A 26,665-nucleotide genomic window follows, 5' to 3' on the forward strand; every position below is an offset into this window, starting at 1 on the left:
ATTTCTGCACGCCAGGCTGACGCTCTACCACTGAGCCAACCAGCCAGGGCGACTCTTTTAAAAATAGAACTTTACCTGCCTGACCTGTGGTGGTGCAGTGGATAAAGCGTCAACCTGGAACACTGAGGTGGCCGGTTCGAAACCCTGGGCTTGCCCAGTCAAGGCACATATGGGAGTTGATGCTTCCTGCTCCTCCCTCTCCTCTCTCTCCCCCCTTCTCTAAAACGAATAAATAAAATCTTTATAAAAAAAAAATAGAACTTTACCTTATGACATTAGTATGACCTCCTTGGAGTAACCATATGAAAAAGACCAGAAGCACATCACATCGACTAATTGCTACGTTACGTTTGTAAACAATTGTCATTCCCTTCTCTCCAGACCAAGAGCGAGACTTGAGCTCTCATTCTACAAGTGTCTCTTGGTAACTAACCATGCCATAGCAGATACACACACTGTGCCAATGTGCTTACGCCTTTGATTTTATTTTACTGGGAGTTCATACATATATAATTATAGGCAATGAATCCTGATATTTTTGAGTATATTGTCTAAATTCAAATAGGGATTCATTTATTTCTCCCCAAGGGACTCACTATATTTATATTCCAACCTAAGAAAAGTTCTGTTGGTCTTTAAAAACACATCATGTAGGGAGGAAGAAAATCGCACAAGACAACAATATATATAATAATAGAATTGTGGGAGGAAGGAAAGAGTTCAAATAATAAAAGATAATTAGCATTCTACTTTTATGTCACCATCAGTTTAATTCCTTTCATTTATTGATTAGTTTATCCTTCCCCTTCACACTCATGCCTGTTCCTGGCTGACTGGCTTAGATCTGTGGTGCTCAAACTTGACTGTGCATCAGAATTGCCTGGAGGACTTGTTAGAGAAGGCATTGCTGGGCCCACGTCCATTCCTGGACTTAGTATGTCTGGTCTGCAGCCTGAGAACTGTAGTTCTGACAAGTTCTCAACCGCATTTTGAGAACTAGTGATTTACAGAATTGAAAATTCTAAGTCAGAAATTTTGAATTTTACAAAGTAAGCAGAACTGAGGATCTACACTGCTCACAAAAATTAGGAGATCAGGAAATGAGCAGATACTCCAGTACTTTCAGCCTTTTGTATAATGCATTTTCACCAATGAAATAAAAGTTGGTTTTGCATCTCATTTGCATAGTCAAACAACTTTCTGTCGTTTGCTTTTCTGATGTTCTTGTTTAATAAAAAATTATCTAATGCTTCTTTTTATATCGCTTCATATTCATTTTGAAATATCCCTTAATTTTTGTAAGCAGTATATAATGACATTTCAGTAGTTCTTATGCTCATGGTATATCTCTTAAATATTGTCATTATCTTCATTTACAAATGAAAAGGTAGCCCCCGAAAGAGTCTACATGGGAGAGCTGGTATTTAAATGCTCATCTTTCTCAAAGTTTGCGTTCATTTCTCTACCATGTGCTGCCTGCTCAGCATTGGGATGGGGTGAGGTACATCTGTTGAGCTGTTGAATATTTATGTCTTTGCATTCTGTCTGGTCATTGACAGTAGATTGGTGAGGAAGAGCTGATGAAGGGAGATCACTACAGAAGTGAACACAGAAACTGCTCTTCCCCACCCTTTACCAAGAATGCATTGGTTGTTCTACTTACTTTAACGTTCATTTTCTTAACACATAAATTAGCAAAATTATAGGAAAAAGATTGTGAAGCTGACGTGTTTTGCTTTGGCCAAGTGTATTCCTAAGGAAAGGTATTTGAGGAACTGAGCCCTATACACAAATATGCACTATAACATCACATGCAATTAGCTCTACAAATGGACTTGAAGTTTAAGTGGCTTGGGTGATAAGTACTAACGTCAGTGATGTGAGTTTTAAAGCAAACAGACACCTTATAAAGTACAAGCTAAGGGCAAAATCATTCAGTTGAGTTTAGGAGATTAAATAAAACCCTAAAGTCTTGCCCGAACTGGCTAAATTCAAGACTGTCAATCAAACAAAATTTCCTAAAGGAATGGAAATGACAGGGGAGTTTTATCTTCATGAATGCCAAAAGAATAATAACGATAAATCAGAATAGCTGCTTATTTTACACTTATATTCAGTTTATAATAAGAAAAATCAAGGGGAAAAAAAAACATCTCTTTGAGAGGACGGGAATCAAGAAAATAAAATCCACAGACAAGAACCATCAAAAGAAAGATTTTCAAAAGACTAATTGATATTTTTATCCCTATGAATACTGTTAATCTGCAAAAAATTTAATGTCATTTAGAAAACATTAGTTAAATCCCTCATGGACTGTCAAGATAAATTAGGACAAAACAAAATGGGAAAGAGAGAGAGGGGAGAAAGCACAAATTTTCCTGCTAGATGAAAGAATGCCTTATTTGATCATGGCTAAGTGTCTATTGGCTGGCTGCCTTTCTTCAGTAACCTCTCAATATAATAGTGCATCACTAATGGATTGGGTATGGTGCTATTCCATTTCATTAATGAAAAAGAGCTAAAGGCCATTACTTGTCCTGATTACCATTCACAATGATAGTGGGGCACCTGAATGCATGTCTTCCAGAGAATTTGTAAAAGGCATGATGATACAGGCCATTGAAAAATGGATTAGAAAAATGTGAGGCAAAAATGCTATGTCATTGTGACCAGTGTGTTTGCAGTGGTATGAATGTGAAGACCTGGGCAATTAAATGGGTATAAAAGTACTTTCAGAAGGTGACTCCAGGGAATCGTTTTTAATAATGCTAGTAAGGTAAATGACCATGATGGCTATCTAGAAAAAACAATTAACAAAATGAAACCTTCCAGATACATGGAATCACTGAAGAGCGGTCATATTTCTAATACACACATTGTGGATTTCAACCAATTTTTAAAATTATTCCACATAAGAATCCTTGCCTAATAACTCTACATTCTCTAAATCCTTCCACTTTTTCTTCCACTGTCTTGTTCATGGGGTTTTTCCCTCACATTCAGTAGGGTCTCTGTGCTTAATTCATTCATATTTCCCAACTTCCTGGGAATTCTGAATCTGTTTTCTTCTTGCTACTTTAATCTCTTGACATTAAAGGTTAGGATTCTAGAGAAGGGATGTCTACCACATCAGCATTTTAAAATGTAGACATCATTTATTCAATAAACAAATATTTCCTAGACATCTACTCAGGTGTTGTTGAGTAACGAGGGAATAGTCTCTGCTCTAAAGGAAGTTGTAGCCTTGACTCTAGAAGGGAAGAAAGGTAATTATACATAAAATGAAGATTTGTGTGTTAAATGTGATGATGAAGATACTCCCAGGGACCTAAGAAAATAAAAAAAGTGGCAACTGTAAATCAAGACAAGGGATGAAGGAGACTTCCAAGGAGAAGAAGGAATCTGAGACAGTTCCTGAAATAAACAAGCCAGTGTTAGCAGTTGAAGAGGAGAGGACAAAGCATTCTGGACAGAGGGACTGCTTATAGTTATCACATTCCCATTTATGTGAAGACCCTGCAGGCTTGACCCATCCTGCGAACCAAAAGCAGTTCATTATGCCCAGAGCACAGAAGTCATAAGAGATGAGTCTGGAGAAGTAGATGTGGGGATCAGGAAGGGCCATGTCACATTGACTAAGGACTGAGGATGATGTTTTGAAAGCTGCAGAAAGATTTGATGCAGGCCATATTTGTTTTAGAAAGATGGTTCTGGTGGCTATAGAGAGAATGAATTGGGGTGGGTCAGGCTTGGAGCAGCAGGATCGGTCAGATCAGTACTAATTCTGCTAGGGGATGACAGTTACCTAGAGCAGGGGTCCCCTAACTACGGCCCCCTGAGGCCGTTTATCCGGCCCCCGCTGCACTTCTGGAAGGGACACCTCTTTCATTGGTGGTCAGTGAGAGGAGCATGGGATAAAGTACTCCTGGAGTACTGTATGTGGTGGCGCCACAAAGCCCAAAGTCGCTCACTGTACAGTACTACTTCCAGTGACGCAGGACGCATGCATCATGGCTCCGGAAGCGCATCATATCACTTGTTACAGCTAGCAGTGACAAATATGGAACCGGACATTGACCATCTCATTAGCCAAAGGCAGGCCCATAGTTCCCATTGAAGTACTGGTCAGTTTGTGGATTTAAATTTACTTGTTATTTATTTTAAATATTGTATTTGTTCCCGTTTTGTTTTTTTACTTTAAAATAAGATATGTGCAGTGTGCATAGGGATTTGTTCATAGTTTTTTTTTATAGTCTGGCCCTCCAATGGTCTGAGGGACAGTGAACTGGCCCCCTATGTAAAAAGTTGGGGTCCCTGACCTAGAGTAATATTCTGAGGGAAAAAGAAGTCCTAAATTTTAGGCCTGTTGGAGGAAACTCTGGTGTCGGACTAGCTGAGTATTGCCTCCATATTTTGCCTTCTCTATTTATTTGGAGTAAAAGTTAATGTAGGCCCTGGCCTGTTGGCTCAGTGGTAGAGCGTCGGCCTGGCATGCAGAAGTCCCGGTTTTGATTCCTGGCCAGGGCACACAGGAGAAGCGCCCATTTGCTTCTCCACCCATCCCCCTCTCCGTCTTCTCTGTCTCTCTCTTCCCCTCCCACAGCTGAGGCTCCATTGGAGCAAAGATGGCCCGGGTGCTGGGGATGGCTCCTTGGCCTCTGCCCCAGGTGCTAGAGTGGCTCTGGTCGCAACAGAGCGATGCCCCAGAGGAGCAGAGCATCGCCCCCTGGTGGGCGTGCCGGGTGGATCCTGGTCGGGTGCATGTGGGAGTCTGTCTGACTGTCTCTCCCCATTTCCAGCTTCAGAAAAATACAAAAAAAAATATTTTTTTAAAAGTTAATGTAACGTTTTTAATTGAAGGTGAGTCCTTATTTAAAGACTTTTATTTTCATCAAAATTTTGAGCTTCAGCACCGCCAGGGATAATAGGAATAGCACAGTCCTTGATCTCCAAACCTCCAGGAACCTACATTCTAAATATGGGATGGTAAGAAATGTACAAGTATCTGTACTATCAGGTGAACCACAACAGGTGCTAACAGGGAACTCTGAGTTTTCAAAACAACGTGACATCACATCTGACTGTAAAAATCAGAAAGAGATTCATGGAAGGGCTAGATATTAGAGCCAGTCAGGATTTGACCAACAGAAACTGTAGATATGGCAGAGGAGAAATTCCAGGTAGAAAGTCAATATGAGCAAAGGCAAGAAAGAAAGTGGTCATAGCCAGGCCATTCAATTAATAATTGTGACCAGTGAAAGAATACAGTTGTAGAGGGAGGCAGTCAGGAAAGCAGTTGGAATAGCTGCTTGGGGATTATACTGTGGCAGGCCTCAAACCCAAGCCTGATGAGACCTAAATTCTTGCAGCCTTTGAGTTGTGACTCTTGACTGGGAAAATAATATATCAGGAGTCTCTATTTATAGAACTGATTTAATATAGCTCACCCTGCTCTCAAAAAAGGATTTAAGGCAACTTCCAAAGTGGATAAAATGTAATATCAAAAAAGTTTGAAAAATGAGTCAAAGGGAAAGAAAGTAAGATGAAGTCAGCAAAGCTAATAAGCTAATAAATAAATATTAACATTTATCAGAGTTAGTTAGCAACGAATTACATGATTCACTGTGTCCATTAGGTAAGAAAATAAACCAGATGCATAAAGGACTAATTCCCTATATGGAGGCAAGAAAGACATTTCTCCCATAGGTCTGAAAGGAGCAGATACTGAGATGAACGATAGCTTTAAAGTAAGCAAAGCAAGTTTCCAAGGGCTATTTATTATAGTGTCCTTCAAACATAAGTGAATGGCATTGTGCCAATACATACTTCAGAAAAAGCTATTTTTCAGGGGGTCAGTGAGACATAGTCATCCAGGTAAGACAGCTTTTTCAGATTAATCCAGGGATATAATTTAGAATAACCAAAGAAAATGGACATACTGCATATTATCCAAATAGTTCTCAAACATTTTTATTTTGTTTTAGCCAAGTTTCTGAAAAATATGAGCAACTGTGACTTTGGAGTTGTAATACTTCTTGACAAGGACTTGAAATGTTGCTTTCTTTGCTGTTGATTACACATAGGCCCCTATTTTAGCCATCTACTGAATTTGGCATTAGACAGATAGCGTTAAATTGAATAAGCTAAAATTAATTCAAGATTACCCATTCACTTCACCTCAAAGAAACCCCTGGCATTTGGAGATTAGATGCAAGAAGACTAGGATTCTTCTCAGGAAATATCTGTCCTGATTCTATACAGAGACCAGTGAGGAATCATTACACTATGGTTCTACTGTGTGACATAGCTATAGAATAATATCTGTAAGCCACCCACAACTTTGAGCAGGGTAGCACATTTGGTATATGCATATGCAAGTTTGAGGGTTGCTATTAGGAAAGACGACTTAAGATTCAGAGATCTAATCTGACCCTCATTCTGGCAGTATGCATATGGTGGGATGGTCACCTACTAAAGTAACTACCAACTGTTATATTAATTCTATATTCTTGCAGAAAAGTTTAAAAAGTGTTAATGTCAAAATTTACTTGGGCCTAACCAGGCAGTGGCACAGTGGATAGAGCATCGGACTGGGAGGCGGAGGACCCAGGTTAGAGACCCCGAGGTCGCCAGCTTGAGCACGGGCTCATCTGCCTTGAGCAAAAACAGCTCACCAGCTTGGACCCAAGGTCACTGGCTCAAGCAAGGGGTTACTCGGTCTGCTGAAGGCCCACGGTCAAGGCACATATGAGAAAGCAATCAATGAACAACTAAGGTGTCAAAACAAAAAACTGATGATTGACGCTTCTCATCTCTCTCCGTTCCTGTCTGTCTGTCCCTATCTATCTGTCCCTATCTATCCCTCTCTCTGACTCTCTGTACCTGTATTAAAAAAAAAATTTACTTGGGCATTTAAGTGAAGGCTGGATAAGAATGGGAAGGTCCAGGTGTTGTCACCAGGAAAACATTGCAACAACCAAATGAAAGGTAACCCAATCTGAATTGGGGTAAAAGAATAGAATGGGGAAGACAGATTCAAAATATAGTATAGAGGTAGAATTATAAGAAAAAAAAAAGTCTGTGTATGGTGCAAAGAAAGCTAAAATGTCTCTGAGGCTTTAAGCACAATTGCCTGGGAGAAAAATGCCTTGTCAATTTATAAGAGATTTTCTATCCTATTCCAAGGTCGATTGACTATTAAATCATATAGTTCTCACCCCAAAAAAGAAGAGCTATACTCCAAGCCACTGCCAAAGACTGCAACAATCCTAAACCCATAACTATACTTTACTTGTAAAATCTTGGCTGAGAGAAATAATATTTATAGAGGTTTGTTTGAATCCTAGGGAAGTCTGCAGAAGAAACCGAATTGGGAGGAAAATGTATTACATTGTAAATATGAAGTCTGAACTTATATGGGGCCAGCCAAGGGTAGTGGGAGTAAATGGGGGAAATCTGAGAGGCTGCTAGAGACACAGGCATGGAATTCAAAACAAAGGACAGAATATGCAATACAGACTTGGAGGTCATCCATATGACAGTTAAAACCGAGGAAGCAGATGACTTTACTGGGAAGAGAATGAAAATAAAGCTGAGTGATCTAAGACCAGCACCCTGAGAAACAAGATGGATGGAAAGGACCCATATGTTTTTTTAAGCAGAGGAAAAGTGACCAATGGATAAATATATTCTGAGGAAGGTGTATGTGGAATAGAGAGTAGTCGGTGCTAGAAGACCATCAAAAAGGTAAAGACAGATGAAATCAAGGACAAAGAAGGGGTAACATTGTCAGAAAGAGGGGCACGCTTGACAAATCCAAGAAGCTAGAAAGAGAGGGAAATGAAGACAGACATTTGAAGGAAACAGAACACATTCATGGGAGATCAGATCAATGATGGTACCCATTTCTCACAAAGGACGAGGTAGCCATTTTATGAGCACAAACGTCAGGACTGGTGGCTGGAACTTGAGAAGATTATCAAGTTTAAAACGGCTAAAGGATCATAAATACGAGTGAGAGTCCAGCTAGGCTTATAAAAGATTAATCTGTAGAGGACATAGAAACTTCCTTACTAGCTGGTTGCGATAATTACATGTAACAAACCAATCTACATAAAGCACCTGGCACGGAGCCTTGAATATAGTGTATTTCTGTATACATCAATTCACCTTGCAGTCATGGTCCCTTCCCTATACACTCAATGCATCAGATGAATAAAATACATTTTGACCTATCTCCTGTTTGTATTTACATTTTGTCAGAGTGATTCAATGCTCAGTTCTATTTTTGTCATGCAACGCTAAAAATTGTCCTTTAGGTAAGGAAAGGATTCACAGCAATCTTTCAAATTACCTTTAATTAGCTGGTAGCTATTAGGAAGGTCATAGTATTCCCAATTAAACAATTTTAAGATATTATCAACGATTATCAGATAAGAACACTGGATGTCTGTGATGGATAAAAGACAGGGAAGGCAAGGGCATTCGGCAAATCTGAAAACAAACATCTCCCTTTCCTGCTGAAGGTCAGGGAAAGGGACCCACTTTTAGCAATGACAACTGCAGCTGTGCTCTGTTCTGCTCACCTACCAGACTTCTTAAGATACTCAATCGTTCAACCTCCCCTCACTTCCGGATGGCACTCAATACAAAATAAATCCTCACTTCCTTAAGTCCTTCCCAAAGTCACACTGCACCAGCTCAACTTTTGTAATAAGCCCTTCCAAACTTCTTAGATGCTGTTCACCTGATGTACCATCCTTGTTTCTGTAAGTTAGTAAACCTAACTTTGTTTGGCTATAGTTGGGTTCTGGTGTTCTTTGGCAAGTAGGCTTTAACCTCCTAGAACAAGTATCTTAAAAATCACAACTTTTTTTTTTTAACAACTCTATATATTTGTTTTGCTAAAATAATTGCTCAATAATGAATGAAATTCCCATTTCCTGAATCTGGAGTCCTATGCTTTCCCAGATTTGAGTCTCTTGGGCAGGCTGCTGGACTCAGGCAGGCACATAAAGTAATTAAGTTTATGCCTTACAGGGGACTGCAGTCTATTACTCTGAACCCAACATGGTTTTTGCCAAATGAAATATGTCCATTGAATGAAAATTAAAGGGCACCACCACTGGTTTAAATTTTTTTTTCAAATTTTGTTTTCATTTTAAGGACTTTTAAGCAATATCATGATGATTTTGGTAGGAATAAACATCTGTGACCTACAGGTTAGGGAAACACATATATAATTATATAATATATATTTTTCCCATATATATATATTTATATAAATATATACCTTCAATTTTTGGAAATTAGTATCAATAAGTAATTATAGTATGCTATGTATGATCCCAATTTCAAATGTGTTAGATCAATTCCATAAACCACAAGAGGCTAGAAATCTCACATTAAATAAGCTGGGAAGAATTTAGATTGTTTCAAGTGCTGCATGCAAAAAACAGAACATATTATTTGAAATGAGATTTCACTACAAAAAAATGTGAAAAGCAGCGAGCGGTCAAGTGGCTGTGCCTTCTAGTAGGAGGACAATGAACTCACATAAAATTAAGGGTGACTTTAGATACAGAATCTCTCAAAGATCCTATGCCACCTCTATATGGTGATACACTTCTCTTAATTCTGCCTCAGATGCCTGTGTTGAGATGTAATGGAAGTGGAGACAACTCTAGAGGTCATCAGTGCTATACCACTACCACCATCACCATAATATACTCATCACAGTTATTATTAATTGGATACTAATGCACTCACATTTTTTCCATATAAATATTCCCTATAATTATGAATATTCAAAGACTGGGCTGCTAACATTTTAGTAAACTGTACAGGTTTTAAATTAACATGTTAAAACATTTAGAGAAAAGAAATTAAAGACACATGATAATCATTGAATGAGTTCTTTTTAGCTTCTTTTCATAGGCATGTTTTAAAACTCAGAATCACAATGATTGTTCAATTTTGTCACCTTTTCTCATTTTACATTGTAAATATTATTTTTCATGTCATTTCAAAAAATTTATTACTTCTTTATTATATTAACTCCCCTAATAATAGTATAATTGTTTAGCCAATAGAGAAGACATGTAATGAACTTCCTTCGTCGTCCTTCTATTTTTAGATATTGGGTTTAGAAACTCTACCTGAAACCACTACTTTGGTTCAGTCAATCTATCATGGCCAACATAAGGTTAATGACCCTTCAAAAGTTCTAATATACTTCCCTGAATATGGGGAAAGAAAGAGGAAATGTAATCCTCAATTATTTACTGTCTGTCATGCGTTAAGCACTTACTGGGTACTTTAGCTACGTCATCTCAATTAATCTTCATATTAGCATGCATATGGAGGGGTCAATTTATTATCATCTATACATAAGGAAAGGAAAAGCCTGCTTCAAAACATTTAGGTAGCTGTCATTGTTAAATAATTATCAAATAGCGGGACTAGGAATCACATACATCCTCCTGACTCTAAAAGCCATTTCCAATTATTATACCATACTGGTTCCTATTCAGAGTTGCGTGTGTGGATGAATAAGAACAGTTCCTGCCTGCAAAGTTTTAGATCAGATCAACACCTAATCACAGTCATTCTTCATTTTATCTTTTCACTGTGACTTTAGAGAACACAAACTTCCTTGAGCCTGTTAGCTTATTTATGTATTTATTTATCTGTTTATTTACTTATTAGGGGCATTAAGAGCTTTTTTTCTTCCAAACTGTATTTGTGCAGGGTTTACAGAATTAAGCACTATATCGAAAAGCACAATTAAAACAACAGCGAGTCAAAGAACGGTTGAGAGCACTAGAGAGAGCGTGCTACCAGGAACATTTGCAGTGTACTATACCTTCAACTCTCCTGCTAACTGAGGCCGAAAGGGAAATGGATTAAGTTACGTACTTCACATTGTCAGTTCAAAAGGAGTCTATCCAATCAATCCTTTGGAGAGAATCTTGCCTAGGCACTGAGCTAAGAGCCATTCATCATTTGCTGTTTTATATAAGAGAAATTAGGTCAAATAATGGATAATCACCGCCACTCTGGCATCTCAGAAAAGCTAGTAATGTTATTTAAGGGTTTGTGCCATACACTACCTGACTAATAAACAAAAGGTTCAAACATTAAAGTTTAACTCCGAGAAAGCAGCTGTAGAGGGACATGCCATCTTACGGTTCAGGTATTTTGCTTTCTGATAAACTAACTTGACAGAGTGTGGAGAAACGTTAGCATGTCTGTCAGGCACTCTCTCTCCAGGATCAGATGTCTCTAGCATGCCTTTGGCAAGTGCTGAACCGTATTCCGTTCAGGATAGGATTCTCTGACGGGAACCTTAAAAGCTCGCTTTGTACTGTTGATTAAAAAGGAAACCGTGTGCAGTCAGTGCTAGACATGTTGATTCCTGCACAATTAGCTTCCTTTAAAATGGACGGTTGTCTTGAAGACACTCTTTTCCTTTGTTGTCAGTGTGTAGACGCTGCCCTGCCCTCTAGATGACTGAGGGGCTAAGTTGACACCTGCCTCTGCTGCAAGGGTGTGCATTGAGCCCACGCCTGCCACTCGGAGGGACCCCATTGCAGAGACCGCATTGGGGATGCTGCTTTTTCCTTTGATGTGTGCGCTGCATCCTCAAGTGGAAGTCTGCTCTGACTTTGCCACAGAAGGGCAGTCAGGTCTCCAGCCCTCCCACGCCTGCCCTGTGCAGTGTTTGGTCTTTAGACAAGGCCAGAAAAGCTGCCCTTCACCATCTGAGTGCAAAGCAAAAAGCAGTACTCAGAAGCAGTTGCCTGAGGGGGTGACTGATCCATTAAGAATAACTTCAGTGAACGCTAATCAGTTACAACAAAAATACCAGCCCAGGTAATGTGACAAAAGATGTAAAATATATTTTTACTACTAATCTGTTAGGATGATGAATGTCTTGCCTTTTCTCTAAATTTCTAAAAGTACAGAATTTTTAAGGACAGCAAGAGAATATTAAGTAGGATATATATTAAGAATAGAATATATAGGGGAATATTAAGTAGGAAAATCAATTGACTTTCCTGGTTGATAATCTTCTGTTGCTGATACATAAAAATAAATCCCAGAAAACCAATATATGATGAGCATGTAAGAAATATAAATATACTTAAAATGTTTTAATACTCCGATGCTATAATAATTCATGCTGTACAAACTGAAATACTAAGAAATGTCTCAATTTCATCTCAATCTCTCCAACCGCTTTTTTTCTGACATTTCATTAATCTGTCTTTCAAGAAATTAAAAAAAAAAAAAGCCCACATACAGATGTTAACTTTAAAGGAAAAGTGCTTCATGCTTATTATAAAGAATGTCAGTAATAGCATTGATTTGGAATATTTATGAAAATAAATTAGAGCAGGGGTGCTGAACCTATAGCCAACAGGCCACATTCAGCTTGCTGTTTATTTTTATAAATAAAACTTTATTGGAACATAGTTATGTTACATCCATTTATACATCATCTGTGGTGGCTTTTACCTTAGAAGACTAAATAGAGTAGTCATGACACAGTCCATATATCTGGCAAAGCCTAAAATATTTTTTTATCTGCACTTTTATAGAAAAAAAAAAGCTGGATTAGAAGATAGACCTAGGATTTTGTATTCTCCTAGTTAAACTCCCCATCTTCCCGCATAAAAATGGGCTAAATAACAGTGATGTTTATATATCAGATCAGTCTATTTGCTTAAGCCCCCTTTGGTTATCAGTTATTTGAATAGAACAATAAAGATCGTGGTCCCTCAGGAAAAGTCTTCACGACTTCATTTTTGTAACATAGGGAACAATATAAATGTACCAGCAAAAACACAATAACAGCATGCATGAGCCTATTTGTCAAACATCTATATAAATATCATGTACAAAAAAAGCTCCATTCTGTGTTTTGGTTTTTTTTTTTTGTTTGTTTGTTTGTTTTGTATTTTTCTGAAGCTAGAAACCGGGAGAGACAGTCAGATAGACTCCCGCATGCGCCCGACCGGGATCCACCTGGCACGCCCACCAGGGGGCAACACTCTGCCCACCAGGGGGCGATGCTCTGCCCCTCCAGGGCGTTGCTCTGCCATGACCAGAGCCACTCTAGCGCCTGGGGCAGAGGCCAAGGAGCCATCCCCAGCGCCTGGGCCATCTTTGCTCCAATGGAGCCTTGGCTGCGGGAGGGGAAGAGAGAGACAGAGAGGAAGGAGACAGGGAGGGGTGGAGAAGCAAATGGCGCTTCTCCTGTGTGCCCTGGCCGGGAATCGAACCCGGAACCTCCATACGCCAGGCCGACGCTCTACCACTGAGCCAACTGGCCAGGGCCCATTCTGTGTTTTATGATAGTTTTTCATAGCCCTATCCTCTGTTAGATTCTATGCTCTCTGAAGGCAAGGAATGCCGCTCTGTTTTACACCATCCTGCCTTGGGTCCTCGGAGCACTATAGGAGCTCAGTAAATATTAGTTGAATGAATGACTAATAAGTGGAACAAAGTCTCTCTTATTAGAATTTATTAAAAAGAAAATATCAATTAATTAGTACACTTAAACTCGTGCAGTTTTGTAATCAAAGTAGATGCACAGTACTTGCACAAAGAAATGAAACTGATTTTCATGCATGGCTGTGGGAACACTTATAACTCTATGTCAGGTCTTTTACAGTAAATACAATTTAATAGTTAATTGTTGCTAATTGGAGGTACTAATGGTCCTAATTTTTAATTAAGAGAGGGAAATCATTTGTAATTAGCTCATGGTATCCATGAAAACAGGTGTTTAGAGCTGGGAAAATAATTTTGTTCTACTTTAAACCCACCCCCATCCAAATTATGGGATAGTTTTATAAAGTAATGCCCACCCAAGAAGAGGCAGTATAAAGATAGGCTTCAATCAAATCGATGGTAGAACATCACCAATTGCATATTAAAGAGGCTTTTTTAGTGGAAACAGATGTTCTGAACTAGCAAAAAAAAAATGGATAAACTGCCTACTATTTTAATAGTGAATTTTGCCTTAATTTAGGCAAAATACTCCTCTAAAGGACTTCATTTTTAGAGCCTAATTCTCTGGCTAGAAATCGGACACTTCAGGACTTCATATTCAACAACACTGAGCAAAACTGTATTGTGAATTAAGTATACATTTTCTGTGAAATCTTGTCAGGAAGTTGTACTGAAAACATCGACTATTTTCAACTTATTTTAGCTGGTGTGTCAAAAGAAGATAGTAGAGAATAAACATATGTTCCAGAAGTTCTGTGAGTCCTGATGCAGTTTGGGGATCCTTTTTTCACTTTTCAGATTTTCCAAACACAGATTTAAATTTGGATCTTTAAGGTTTTTAGAAAAGGTAATCAAATTTTGGTTCTACCTTTGATCTCAATGGTTTTTGCTTGATTTCAAAACGAAACCTTTTAACTGTCAAGGAAAATAAGCATAAAGCAACTTAGATATAAATTTGACAACAAATTATTTATAGTTCTCAAAAATGCCTTGTAAAATCCAACTAGCAGGAGAAAAATAATGATGTCTTCAACCATTTTTTTTTAATTGAGAAGATCTTTTAAAGAGTTATAATTGTTCTGGGAAAGAAACACTACAAAGAGAAAAGACTCTTGGTCTTTTTTCCAACCTCTGTCCTCTGTTCTTGAGGTGAGCTGGATAAAGTGTAGCAGGGACTTTGACAAGGAGAGAGGACCCAGTGAAATAAATCAAAGACGCCAGTTCCCTGACTTTGGCCACTTTCTTTTGGGCATTGTCAGGCTTGCCTTAGTTCTATCATTTTTGAATTATTATTTTTTTAAATAAATGTATTCACTGTTTAACTATTCACCTTAGACTTTTCTGCAGCAAAGTATCTCTCAAGCCATGCATTTGGTGAACTTACACTATGTTATTCAAGTTTATATTAAAGTAACTATGCAGTTGCTGAAATAAAGATAGAAAGTTTGGGTCCCTGTCTTCATAATTTTAAATATCATAGTGATAAACAGATAACACCCTGAAAAAAACACTGATCTGATACCCTTCTCTGCCTTTAATTTAATCTATATTCCAAGTTTTCTGGAAAGAACTTCATTCTTAAAAAGTTTTCATTGTTTTTGTAACGTGTTTCAGAAGTATATGTGTTCTATCAGTGATCTCCTATTTTGGGGACAGTCTTCCTGATGATTAGCCTTCTTATTATTAATGTGAAAAACCAACAAAAATAAAGCAATTCCAGACATAAAAAATATCCCATTTAAACAGTTGCTTATATCCACATTGTTTGATTTCCATAATCGTTGTCACCTTTCCCTCAAGTCCGCTTTAGCCATGTGCTCCCATGACCTTGACTTTGTCAAGAAATAGTTTATCATTCCAAACCTTTCATCCCAGTCTCTTACTTCAGACTACTTCATGCATTTCATCGATACCTCTAGTCTCTATCTTACTCTTTCTCCCTGTCTCCCATTCCCTACTCCCCTCTTTTCTCATTTTGTTCACACTGGAAGCTATAATTTGTCACTCTCTTACCAATACTGTCATCACACATTGCCCCGTTTTCTCACTCCACTCAGTAAAAACCTTAGCCTTGGATGAATCCACCTGTCTGCCTTTCTCGCTACTGATCACTGTGAAAATTTAAACATCTGCACAGATTGGCATTACAAAAATCCATAGCCTATAGCTTCAGATGGAAATCTTCACCCCACCCCGTAGTTCCCTTCAAACTTCCTATGTATTGCTAACTGGCTTTCTTACTCCATTGTTTTCCAAGCTCTGTTCTCCATGCCATTGCCCATTCACTCCCAGATGTCACTTAATACTTTACATAAAAACAAATAGTATTTATCATGTAGAAAATCCTTTGACTTCCTATTCCTACATTTACATGTACATATGTCATCCCTTCATCCTGTCCTCCGACATTCCTAAAAGAAATATCTGACTCATCAGTGACCTTATTCTATGAGTCACCCCTTTCTAAACTATATCTCCAAACTCTAGAACTTTTTCCTGGCTTCTTCCTATCATGACCAAATATATCCCATCATAAAAAAAAAATAGTGAATAAATCAGTTCCATTCTCCATTTACTTTCTCTATTGCTCTTGAAAACCATATTTGTTAAGTTTCAGGCATTTGTTACGTCCACCTTCTTACATGACATTCACTGGCTTTGCCTTTCCCCTTAAACTGTACCATCAGCTTGATTAGCAACCCTTCTGTAACTAAACCCAATGACTTATTTTCAGAACTCATCTTTATTGAATAGGCCTTTCTTAAAATATTCTCTTCCTTTGGTTTCTTTTGAAAACATCATAGTCTTGGTTTTCCTTCCATGTCTATAGTTGTCTTTTCTAATCTTTAAGCTCCTTGTTTTTTTGTTTTTGTTTGTTTGTTTTTTTAGGCCATTTTTTATTTTTAAGGATTTGCCTACTTGTCTTCATTCTAAGCACATTCTCTGGGTGATATGACTTAATTCCATGATGGTAACTTTAAATTTTTTTTTAATTTATTTATTCATTTTAGAGAGGAGAGGGAGAGACAGAGAGAGGAGAGACAGAGAGAGAGAAGGGGGGGAGGAGCTGGAAGCATCAACTCCCATATGTGCCTTGACCAGGCAAGCCCAGGGTTTTGAACCGGCGACCCCAGCATTTCCAGGTCGATGCTTTATCCACTGTGCCACCACAGGTCAGGCATATGATGGTAACTTTAAAATCCACCTGTAGCTAAGAGCTGCCTTCTGAGCTCCAGACACACATCTCCATTTGGGTGCCTCACAGACATTTCAAACTCAACAGGTACCGTACTGAACTTGGCCTCTTTGCTGCTAAACTTGATCCTCTTTCTTGTGGTTTAGATCCTTGCAAATGACATCTCAGACCATCGAATTGACAGGAACTTAAGAGCAATTTTGAACTCTTTTTCTCTCCTTCTTGCCTAACATCCATTTAGTTACTAGGTCTTACATATTCTACTTCCTTAATATGTCACGAATTTGTCTACTCTACATTCTCATTTCCACAATTTGAGCACATTGCTAACTTGATTTTGTGCTTGGATTCTTGAATTCTGGTCTCCCTTTTCTTGTTCTGACTCTCTCCATTGCATTATCCACCCTATATCCAGAGTAATCATGTCACCCTCCAACTTAAAAACTTTTGGCATGTATCTATTACCACCTGGAAAGAGTTCAAGTTACCATTTCTGGTCGTATTGCTTGAGCTTATTTTTCCAGGCTTACTTTCTCCTCTCCTCATCTCCTTTATGCATCCCTACACTGTTGAACCATTGGTAGTTTCCTGAATTTTCCATACTCTACTACCCAAGAGTCTTTGTATGTGTTGCCACCTTGGTCTGAACCTTTTCCCCTCCAACTTAGTTTTTGCATGGTTAATTCTCATGTGTCCTTATGTCTCCACTAAGATACCTGTTCCACTTTCTCTGACTTCTTCTATTCGACGCTAGATGAATTTTCTTTGTGCCACCATAGCATCTTATAACAAGAATGGTTAGTATAGTTGTTAATAATATTTGAGCACTTAATTTTTTGCAGTGATCTGTTTTTAAAGCAGGCTATGTAGCTTAACTTACCTAATTCTCACAACAGCTATATTAGGTAATTATTATTAATTCCTCAAATAAAGTAATCTAAGCTACAGAGAAATTAAGTCCTTTTCCCAAGGTTTCACAATTAGAAGTTACACAAGTAGATTCTCAACTCAAGCATCTTATTGGAGAGTTTACAAACTTTAAACATCATTTGTCCATATGGTAGCACTTAAGATACTGTGTTATAAATCACCTTTTGTACCTAACTTACTGATTGGATCTTAGGTTCATAGAGGGAAGTTGTATCCCTAGCACCGAACACAATAATGGCTGCTCCCAATAAATATCATTTGAATACATTTTAAAAAGGTGACACTTACTCAGATAATCTTACAGTCAGATTTACCCTGACCCAGACTCACTGCCCACCTCTGACATTTTTGCCCTAAGAATGACAAATGACTTGCTGTCATCTAATCTCCCCACATTGTCTTCTGTCTCCAAGAGTTCACATATCCTGTCGCATTCACCTCTGGTATCTTCCCCACTCTTATCCAAATGGTCAACTCATATTTGTTCTTCCAAATCTGGCTCAGAATTCACTTTATTCCTGAGGGTTTATGATCTTCTTTTTAGAATCTAGATTTCAGTTCCTCCATACAGTATATATTTAAACATCACAAATAACAATCACCACAACATTAAATTAGACCATGGATTTTTTTTTTTTTAGCCAGAGCTCTATTTTGTCTTTTTCATGTATTCCTAATACTTGAGTGCAGTGCCTTATGACTCAGAAAGTATTCAATAAATGTTTAATACATTGATTGAATAAAATTAGGTTGGGTTATGCTTCTGTAGATTATGATAATTTAGTTGGTTACTACAATGACAAATAATTGGTTACTATTTGAGCTGTCCAATATTTGGGTATTGGAAGATATGGGAAGAAAATATTACAACACCTTTGCCTGCTTCACTTTGCTGATTTTTCCAAGGGTTGGACAAAGGATAGTTTATCTTTCAGAAGTCATTCAAGTTGCGCCCACCAGACAATTTCCAAACATTTTTAAAAGGCATGTCCATTTTCATTTAGACGTAGACCAAAGAGGCCAAAGAACTCAGTGCAAATTTATAAGATGTCAAACCACATATTCAATATTATTATGGGAAAACAACTAAAATTCCCCAAAATGTTCTTTTTCCTGTCACTTCTACATTAGTCCCTTCTTTAGTATTCCACAGATGGGATCTTAACCCTTTAAAAATGTCTCAGTGATATTATATCTGGGCTTTCTAATTGTGCTATGTAATTACTGTTTCTTTTTCTTTAGCACACATAAAACAGATTACATTTCTTAAAGCATTACTTTGATTGAGTCATTTCTCTGCTTAAGCACTCTCACTGGCAGCTGTCAATGGAATTAGGTAGAAACTCCAAGCCGGATGTTCTGCCTCAATTGCTATGTATTGATCCTGACCCATGGCTGATACCTAGTAAGTGCTTTTGATGTTTTCATTGCCTTTTGAAAATTGTGTTCTTAAAAGTGAAATCAGGAAATCTTGTTAAAGGAAAGTTTCAGTTTATGTCTTTCCTTATTATATAATATTGGTAAATTTTCAAGAGTAGAATGCCTCTTGTTAAACAAAGATATTATATGTTAAACCAAGTAAAAGCTCTATTACATTAAACAAAGTATGTTAAAGGAAACAGTCACATTAAGATATGATAGGTAATTCGCTTCGGGGAAAGATAAGTGATGTTGTAATTAATGACAATTTATACAGCTCTCCAAGAGGAGCAAAGTGACTTCACAACTGAAAGCTAACTGAACTTGTAAGATGCACATTCAGCCATGAGCATAATTAAACAAGGTCACAAGATATGAAAAAAAGGATTACCAGTTAGATACTTGGTCAAGCAAACCGGGTGGCCAAGAACACAGTGTACTCTGCTTAAAAACCACCATTCAGTGACCAGGCTCTACTGACTTGTTGGGCTCTTTCATTCTATTTCTGGCCTTCAGTTCTTGCTTTGTCTCTCCAATGCCCTCCTTGGTTTGGATTTTTATGTCCTCATCATCTAACACATGAAAAGATCAAAGAGTTCAAAGCTCTTCCTGCTGCCAGTATTTTATTTAGTTAAAAAGAAATCAACAAAAATGAAAAATTGTGCCCATTTTCCTCTTTGCAAGAAACCAAAATTCAAAGTTTAAGAGAGCACAAAATCTGTGCAGTTCAAAACAAACACCCGCCTTTTCACATTCTCATTACCCTATCATGAACCGCTGGTACCAACCGAAGTGAACAAAACAACTTAAATATTGTTCATTCAAATCCTCAAAAAATACTGATGTATTCTCAAGTCAATCTTTGCCATTTCGCTGTCCAGGTGGAACATTGGAAGCTTCTCTTTCCATAAGGAATATACCATTTGTGGGACAACTCTGAAGTTTTTGATTCATTCAACAAATAATTATATTGAGTACCTACTTTGGGTGAGACACTATGCTGAGCAAGCAAAATGGGATGATTCTCTGATTTCAGAAGAACTTCAGTCTCTAAAGCAGTGCTTCTCAAACTATTTTTATTCATCTGTGCCCTCTGTGGATAAATGTATATATCCTCTTTCACTTCTCAGAAATACTGATGGGCTTTTCTAACGCTGAGAACCACTGATACACAGAACATAAAGACTCGACGCTCTGCATATCCTTCCCAGACCAAATGTCTTTGAGCTTTTACTTTTTATCACAAAAACAACGTATTTATTTACCGTATACAAAGTTGGACTGGAATACTAAATATCTTTTTTTTGAACCATGCTCTCTGCCCGCGCCCTCACCCCTGCTACCCACTGCCCCAACACTAAAATTCAAATTCCTTGCACCCAGCCCCGTTGAGAATCACTGCTTTAAAGAGTTTTGGAGAAAACCAGGCAACCTCCATCTCTCCCCACCAATCAAATCTGAAAGGAATTAGAATTTTCCTACCTGACACAACAGCTGGTGGAGTATCATAATCCTGTCTTGGGACTGAATCTTTGAATGAAAAGAGCATGAGAAAGAATGCAATGAAGTACAAAAGAAAATAAAATAGAATCTTAGCTTACAACTTGGAAGTGCTCGCTGCGTGTCACGTGGCCGCCCAAGCCACCTACCTCAAGCTCTTAAGGCACTCTGACCCCTACCTAGTTCACAGTTGATAGAATGGTGCCCGTAACCACCACACTGTACATGGTATTAGGCCCCATGTGACCTGCGAAAATAGTAGTTTGTCTCATGTCATTTTCCTCGGTCTGTCATTATTTTGGTCACATTCTTGGGGGCATCAAGGTGAAAAATCTATACCCTCTCTGGTTGGACCCAAAAGTTCTACAAAGCAGCCCATCTGGAAGGGGCCCAAAGCACAGTATGATACGAAGTCCTGGAGATAAAAATAAAGAATGGAAAATTGAAAAGAGATAAATAACAAATATGCACCTTCCCATACTGATGTGTTTTGATCACCCAGCTCCGGCTCTGATCCCAGTGGCTGCTGGTCAAGGCCAAGGAGCTTTGTGTGCACAGAGACAAACAGAACAGGATCTGCTCGGAGGGTGACTGCTGTCTTTCTCCAAAGTGTCAGAACACTGGAGGCGGCAAAGAGTAGGGAAGGAGTCATTAAACTACATGGCACCCAGTTGAAAATACGGAGTTGTATGGGACCAAATAGTTCTGCTCTTTGTGAAAATGAGAAAGAGGCTTTGGCTTAATACTATTAACTCCTTTAGCCAGAGATATTAAAAAAAATAAAAAAGGAAAGTTGGACCTGGCCTGTGGCTCACGGCCTTCCTTTTAAAAATGGAAAATTTTAATCTAGCCCCAATTCCCCTTGGAGGGGTATACAGTGTAAAAGGACCAAATACTACTCACGTGCAAAGAAACTGCCAAGACATGGCTAAATGGATGTCTAGTGTGACCTTATTTCATTTATATGATCATTATTTTAAAAAATTAAAACCTCAAACTTCATTTTTTCATTGACTTGAAAACTTCATTTGGACTATCAGAAATTTCTCTGTTTATTCTCCTTGCCACAAAAGGACAATGTTAACCAGTTTCTCATGAGAAGACAGATAAAAATGTCAACATTACAGGCACTTTGACCAGTAAAAGCAAACATTGATCAAAGATTCAAAAGCAAATAAACCTTAGGCATGAGTTATTTTGTTTCTTGCAACAGATATGTGAACTAGAGAGTTGATTATAATCTCCAGAGCTAAAATGAATATAATCATTTTTAAAGGGTCTCAAATATTTTAGTAATAGTGGTAGTAATTCCTAGTACCTTGAAATCACACATTATTACTGCAAACAAAAAGTTCATTTTAAGACCATGCCACTAGTCATCTTCCCACAAGCATATTTATAGCATTTAAAAATAAATGTAGAAAAGTATAATGATTAAAATATAAATAATCCCTAATCCCACCACCCAGAAATACCACACTTGTTTTGTATTTTTACAGCTTCATCTCTTAAATATTTTTTCATATTTGATACTATACTCCACCTGTGTATATTTACATACTGTTCTTTTGATTTAAAAAGGTCAAGGCCAAGGAGCTTTGTGTGCTGGAACTTATTTTAAATTCTTAAAACTTCATGTAGGCTTACATCCGGTTTATGGATAGCTTATGGTTCATTTAATCATTCTTCTTTATTAGACATTATAAAGAACACTAGCATAAATACTTTTGAACTATAAAGGTTTTTCTGTTCTTCTGGAATATTTCATAGACTAGTGTCTAAAACTAAAACTTATCGGTCAGTCAGAACTACTTAGAAGTATTTTGACTGTAGACCATGCTATCCAACTGAGATGTTTACAAATTTGGATTCCTATCATCACATATTGAGAGTGTTTATTTCTTACACCTTCATTAGCAGTGCATATTATTTAATGGAATATGTGTGTATGTCTGCACATATCTGATTAAATTACTATTTCTTCTATTATTTTTTCAGATTTTTGGCATTGTATTTCCATCTTTATCAATGCTCTTTTATCTGTGGAGTTTTGTATCTTGTTGCTACCTTATTTCAACTCAGAATCCATTTTTACACTGAAAAAAATTTTAATTTGCAATTAAACTTTCATAATACTAGACTTTCCTTTAATGCCTATTTGTTTATTGTTTAAAGACTATCTTCAAATTTTCATCTATCTTACAGAAAGACTAAACAATATTTTAAAAACTAGTCTCTTTAATCTATATTTTCAGTCTTGTATTTTACCATTTAAAGATTAACTGACACTTTTTTCTGAAAAAAAAAATATTTAAGGAGATACACTCATTACCACTTATGAATTTACGATGTTATTTCCTAGTCATGAGTCCATTTAACATTGTGTATTGCTCTTTATTACTCTTATTCCTAATACTTATTTTCATATCTAATAATTGAAAAAAAAATACAATCACTAAGCAAAATGAGTAATGCAGGATTTTCACCTGATACCATCAGAATTGTAGAGTAATAAAGGAGGAATGGTGGGACTGAAAAATGTCAGAGAACTACGGTGAACAAATGGAGTACAATTACAAGACTATCTTTGTGAGAGGCTACGGGCGTATTACGGGAATCCAATGATGTCACAAATCACCAGTGGTTTAGGGAACGTGCAGAATTGAAGATAAGGGGCCTGCAGAACAAAAACTTTTTATTTCTTTCAAACGTTGTTCCAGTGACATTGTAAGCCACTGGTGACCACTGGCTGAACAAATGAAAAGGAGATAAGAAACTTGTAAAACAAGATTGTCATACAGTTTGGAGGTTCTCAGAACACAGTAAAATCCCCAGTGGTTTTCTGCAAAAGCTTACAATAGAGTGATAAGAAATTATGGTTAACAGGACTTTGGTTCTATCCAGGGACTCCTGTGACAAAAAATAAATAACAAATAAATAAATAAAAGTGGAAAGGCTAGAAAATTCTTCAAGGTCAGCAGAGCCCTGGAATAAAACAGTCACACTGCTTGCATAACATTCATTTCTTTTAAGGCCTGAAGATTCTATCTAGCTTAAAAGTAAGTATAGAATCGAACAATAGGCATTTCAGGTGGCAAATGGTAGAGAAAAGTTAATTAAACCACATATTCATTTCAAAATTGGGGTTGTAAGGGAGAAAATATATCTAATTTTATGTTGATGAAAAAAGAGGCTTTTCTCAATACACCTCTTTACCCAAAAATCTTACAAAGGAAAGTGGGACTTGGCCTATGGCCTTCGGTCCTCCTAATACTGGAAAATTGTAACCTAGCTCCAACTCCTCATTAGTCCTGATCACTGCTGACTGAATGATTCACTGGGCCGCTCTCCGCTCTGTCCTCGAAGCCTGTTTCTGGAGTTGAGGCTCCTGTCTGAATCTTGACTTGCCACTGCTTGCACGTTGTTTTACGTTTTACGGAGCTTCAGGGAGCTCGGATGTCAGAGAGCCTCCAAAATGTTACTGGTAAGAGAGGGACATGCTCAGATAGTTTCAGATCGACTGGCTCTGGTAAATATGGTGAAAAATGGATTGGTGCCAATTGAGACAGGAAGCAGAAAGAAGATTTAGGAGACTATTGTAATTAATCAAATAAGGCGCCAGGGTGGAGAGTCTAGAAATGTGGAGGAAGGGATGTATTGGACAAATGTCTGGGAGACAAAGTTGGTGGGACTTAAAAAGTAATTGGGATATGGTGGTGAGGGAGAAGGAGAGTCTAGACTGAGTCCTAGGTATAACATTTCACTACCAGGGCAAATGGTCACGGATATGGCTTGAATAAATAAATAAAAATAAATAAATAAAAATAGAGAAATACAAAGCAGGAATGTATAAGAGGAAGGGGGTCAGGGGTGAAGAAGCTTGGGGAAGCTAATGTGATTAGTATGGGTCATGCCGACTTAAAGATATGGGAGATTTACATGAGATCGTTAGCAAGTAGTTGGAAAAATGGGTCTCAGATTTTTAAGATAAGGTTAACCTTGAGGACTCAGATTTAAGAGTCTTTGGCATAGCAAGCGGAGATCAAAACCATGAACAGAGATGACATTTCTTAAGGAAATCATGTATTACTGAGAGGACAGTTTAAAAAAAAATGAAACCCTGTCTCAGCAGCCTGTGATAGAAAAGAAGAAGCCATGGCCCGGAGGGTCAGAGGCCACCTAGGAAAACCTTGGGCGGCAGTGACAGTCTGAAAGCTTTTAGCACAAACTGGGTTCAGTAGTCCATGACAGGGACATTTTCCATTAAGATCCAAATATTTAGTTTTTGTCTTAAAAAAATTGGCAAGTAAGGCCACCGAGGCTGTTTAGCAATAGCGACCTGGAGTTGAGTGATGGCTGCCTTCTTCAGATACGGCACTGAGTTCCAGACTGCCAAGGGCACCATCTCCCGCACTGTCGGTCCGACACTCAGGCAGAGATGTGATTAGTACTGCATTCAAAATACTCTCTAATTTCAAATATAGTCTCCACTACCACATATATTTATATTAGACGACAGGTACATACAGACCAAATTTGATTATATATCCTCTAGGGTTTTATGCTTGAACTCAGCCAACTTTATTCATTAACGAGACTTGGCTGGCTCCTATGAACTTCTTGGGGTTTACAACCCTGGAAGGGTACGTTAGACGCTAAGGAAGTGAAAACGTGAAAGACATAAGTTATGTCAAATGAAATAGAGCAGTCCAGTGAGTTGGGCTGGGGACTTGATAGTTTCCTTTATTTCTCCTGGTGACTTGGACTAGATTCCCACCAGTTTGAAACCGTTGGGAGTAGGGGGAGTAAGAACAGCTCATGTGGTTAAGCATCTCCTAGGTTGCACACTGTATAAGGTATGTCACATGTATCATTCTGTTTAACACTGGCAACTCCCCTGAGATGGAAATACTATTTTTCCTACTTTGTAGAAGAGGAAAGGAAAGTTCAGAGAGGTTAAATAACCTGCCTAAGCATGCATAGCTAATAAGGGGCCGAGCCCGACTTCGGAACTCAGATGTGATTCCAACTTCCACCCTTCTTCCCTCGACAACAAACAGGCCACCTTCTCGGCAATGACAAAGTATGTTGAAAAGCAGCACTAGGTGGGACAATCTGATGGTCACTCCAAATGCCAATAAAAGAAATTCATATAAAATGAATCTATAATGGCCTATTAAAATATAAGAGTGACAGTTCAAGAAAAATGTGTAACAGTATTCTAAACACAGTGGTATCTTGTTGATTAAGTCAGTAAGGTAATATTGTTTTCTCTCTGTCTTTCCAGAACCTTATGAAATTTTAAACCTTTGCAAACCATCAATTTCTACAAAGCTGATAATATACCTAAGCATTTTCTTTTTGTACAAATGGGAAGGGAGAAAAGAATGGAAAAAATGCTACAGGAAACTTGGTATTAACAATAAGCCACATACTTAAACAAATTTTGCTAAGAAAGGGAGTGGGGTGTATATCATTCTTGAACACTTTGGCTATTGCCAGCTGGGTAAAAATTGTGGCCATGTATAAATATGTTCTTGTTGAAATGCTCAAACACTAATTATAATATATGTATTGAATCAATAATTATTATAATTCTAAATCTGTTCTATATGTTTTAGTTTAATTTTTAACTCCCTAATGGATCCAGTCATAATCTCATTACACTAAAGCTCATATAGTTTCTAGTTTGCAAATTAGAACATCAACAAATCAGCTGGCTTTCCTTTTGATTCAAATGAGTAGGATTTATAAAGTGTTTCTTCCTGGGCTTTGTATTATAACTCCCTCTTTTATCAGATTCCATATTGCTATTCAATATAATAAGATTGCAATACTTCACTTATTGAGAATGTATGATCCTTTAAGGAGATTAAGGCCGGTATGAAGGGAAATCGATAGTGGGCACATGAGAAACTTCAGGCCCCCCAACACTGCTCATGGGGTCTGTTTTGCTATTAACTGAGCAAAGTGACTATAAATAATCCTTATCCATTGCTATAAACTCTAGAGATATTATCTTCAAATCCTATCTCCCTGATGAAAATTAGCTGTGCCACAGTGTAGAGTTAAATGTCATCTTAGATGGGACTTTTAAAAGGC

At 37.8% G+C, this 26,665-nt stretch overlaps 1 protein-coding gene across 7 annotated transcripts in view; it reads right to left on the reverse strand.

Annotated features, from left to right (window-relative positions):
- RBMS3 (RNA binding motif single stranded interacting protein 3) overlaps positions 1–26,665 on the reverse strand; it is a 698,310-nt gene that overhangs the window by 38,653 nt on the left and 632,992 nt on the right. For 5 of the 7 annotated variants that reach the window (XM_066245086.1, XM_066245084.1, XM_066245088.1 and 2 more), the window contains exon 12: positions 20,546–20,593. The exons of the other annotated variants lie outside the window; for them this stretch is intronic. In XM_066245086.1, coding sequence (XP_066101183.1) covers positions 20,546–20,593 — 48 coding nt within the window. The remainder of the gene's footprint in view (positions 1–20,545; positions 20,594–26,665) is intronic. 7 annotated transcript variants of the gene reach the window in all.

The sequence above is a fragment of the Saccopteryx bilineata genome, chromosome 10, assembly GCF_036850765.1.
Source record: "Saccopteryx bilineata isolate mSacBil1 chromosome 10, mSacBil1_pri_phased_curated, whole genome shotgun sequence".
Taxonomy (NCBI): Eukaryota; Metazoa; Chordata; class Mammalia; order Chiroptera; family Emballonuridae; genus Saccopteryx; species Saccopteryx bilineata.